The sequence below is a fragment of the Limulus polyphemus genome, unplaced genomic scaffold, assembly GCF_000517525.1.
Source record: "Limulus polyphemus unplaced genomic scaffold, Limulus_polyphemus-2.1.2 Scaffold6288, whole genome shotgun sequence".
Lineage (NCBI taxonomy): Eukaryota > Metazoa > Arthropoda > Merostomata > Xiphosura > Limulidae > Limulus > Limulus polyphemus.
In genome coordinates, this window is record NW_013671898.1 from 27,470 (window position 1) to 30,385 (window position 2,916).

A 2,916-nucleotide genomic window follows, 5' to 3' on the forward strand; every position below is an offset into this window, starting at 1 on the left:
GGGGGGGGGGGGGGGGGGGGGGGTATCGAGATTCTATTATGTTTTTCTTACTGAAAACCCGTATAGCTCCAATAAAGATACCAGTCTTATTGTGATGTAATTAATATTAACTTCCAATCAGAGCTAACTATTTGTGATGTAATTAATATTAACTTCCAATCAGAGCTAACTATTTACTTAAAGCAAAACTAAAATTAAATCTGGCAACCAGTATAGCCAATTGAATATACTTTTGTAACATTGTGTTTCTTTTAAATTGTCAGGTGAAAATAACTCAGCGTCCAGTCCACTTAGTAAGAAGAAATCAGTTTATTTTCTCCTTTAACCCTAAACTGCTAGCATTAATTTTTTAATCATTAACACCAGATGGTATGGGGTCATAGTGACCTCACACTAGCGTTCTAGAGTTAAACGTTTCTACAAGCTTAAACTACTTTTAGCCCCCAGTGGCACAGCTGTATGTCTGCGGACTTACAACACTAGAAACCGGGTTTCGATACTCGTGGTGGGCAAAGCACAGACAACCCATTGTGTAGCTTTGTGCTTAATTACAAACAATAAACCACTTTTAAACTGTTATAATTTGTTAGGCCTACTTTTACAAATGACGTTTATACCTCTTTAATAATAGTACTAGGACTAACGTATAATCAATCAATTTACTTGTACAAAGTCGTGGAATAACTTTATTTTATCTCAACTAACGTCACGTTTCACGGAATGTCGTTTTTATAATCTCTCCTTGTTAGAGATACTTAAAATTACACCTGCAGCTTCATCTAGCTAACAAAGAAATTACAACATTAACATTATATATATAAAAGCTTACAACAATACGTTTCTAAAGAAATTACAACATTAACAACATATATATAAAAGCTTACAACAATACGTTTCTAAAGAAATTACAACATTAACAATACATATATAAAAGCTTACAACAATACGTTTCTAAAGAAATTACAACATTAACAATACATATATAAAAGCTTACAACAATACGTTTCTAAAGAAATTACAACATTAACAATACATATATAAAAGCTTACAACAATACGTTTCTAAAGAAATTACGACATTAACAATACATATATAAAAGCTTACAACAATACGTTTCTAAAGAAATTACGACATTAACAATACATATATAAAAGCTTACAACAATACGTTTCTAAAGAAATTACAACATTAACAATACATATATAAAAGCTTACAACAATACGTTTCTAAGATTAGACTGAATTGTTTCATCACTTGGGTACCCTCGCTGTTAACGGCAGGAATACCACATATCTATATATAGATCTCACTTTATACGTCGTCAGAAATTAGCAGCAGAACTACCAGGAGAGGCCATTGTACCAGTGATCACCCTAAAGCTCGAGTCTTCACCTTTCTTTTTAAACGAATTTATGAGAAGTTATTAAGTAGAAAACCAACAAATAACAAAAATAACTTCTTAGGTTCTACATTTTATTGAAGTAATTTTGAAAATCTATATTGGCCCACTCATAGGCGGGGAGTGAGTCTTTTGTTTGGATAGGCTATTCTGCCATGTGTAGGGGTTGCACAATTGAAAATAATCAGTTCGTGCTTCTAAACGGATAAACTCATACGTCATTTTTCGATCTCTCTCTCACCAAAAATACTGTACAATATTTTTGAGTTGGTGAGAATAATGCCCTGTGAGAGACGGATTATTTAGGGAGGCTAAGACCCTCAAGCCTCTTATACGTGCCGTTCCTGAATCTACTTGCATTACCAACAATATTACCAGTCACGATAACACTCTAAAGAAATTGGTTTAAATCATTAAAAAATCCTAAAAGAATAAAACCAGTGAAATTTCTATACCTTTGCTGACAGAATACGTACTGAATTCCTTCGTTACCTCGAATTGAATTAACATTGATTAACTGAACAAAATTCCTAAGTCATCTATAACAGTCGTTCTTAAACTTTGTAGAAGACTGACCTCTTCGTACACCTCCCGCTACCCCGGCAAGAATGAAATAAAGAGATTACGTCACATAGAATACTGACTCCTTGGTACCCCTTTCGCTCCCCCTGGCAAGAATGAAATAAAAAGATTACGTTACATGTGTTTAATCGTCACTTCAATAAAAAATTTGGTGATCGAATATTGAGTGCTGTCTCGTTAATCAATGCAGTAAATAATTTTCGTGGTAACTTATTTCCCAGAATCTTCTCACGCACCTCTAGGACACGTTCTGGGAGCACCCCCCCCCCCAGATTGAGAACTATTGATATACAATAGATTAGGAATTAGGGAAATTGATGATTGCTAGTTAATTTTTTACGTTTGTTAGAATATGCGGTCTACCGCCAGAGTTAAAATAAAAATCACAAACGAAGCGCTCAAGATCCATATTCAATTACACCCATTGTTTAGAGGACAAGGACAAAAACACTGAACTTGGAGAGCTGAAAAAACAACAACTTTGATTGTTACTCTGGAATACAGAAAAAAATTATAGTAGCAAAGAGCTTGACTGTTAAAAACAGAACAAACAAATCACTTTGTTTAAAATAATGTTGCACGGAAAAATTTATTGACTGTCCGTTGAATTTTCGTGCACATCTACTGGGCTATCTGCGCTGGCCATCCCTAATTTTGAAGTGATAGACAAGAAGCAAGATAGCCAACTCTTGAGGTATTCTTTTGCTTAACAATAATAGGATTGGCCATCACATTATAACGCCCTAATGGCTGAAAGAACGAGCATTCTCAGTGACTGTTTTCGATCCCACGACAAGCAGATTCCGAATCGAGTGTCCTAATCACCAGGCCATGTTTTAATGAAGCCATTAACATTTAATTTCCAGTTTCAATATTATTACCTAAACCTTCCTCACTGTTCTTGGAAGTAGATGGTTAGTAGTTGCATGGATCTC

The 2,916-nt window shown here is 34.6% G+C and overlaps 1 protein-coding gene across 1 annotated transcript in view; it reads right to left on the reverse strand.

Annotated features, from left to right (window-relative positions):
• Window positions 1-1,938, reverse strand: part of LOC111089448 — a 20,034-nt gene extending 18,096 nt beyond the window's left edge. Inside the window, exon 1 of the mRNA XM_022401978.1 lies at window positions 1,855-1,938. Within this exon, the coding sequence (XP_022257686.1) occupies window positions 1,855-1,909 (55 nt within the window). The 5' untranslated portion in view covers window positions 1,910-1,938. The remainder of the gene's footprint in view (window positions 1-1,854) is intronic.
• Window positions 1,939-2,916: the final 978 nt, after the last annotated feature.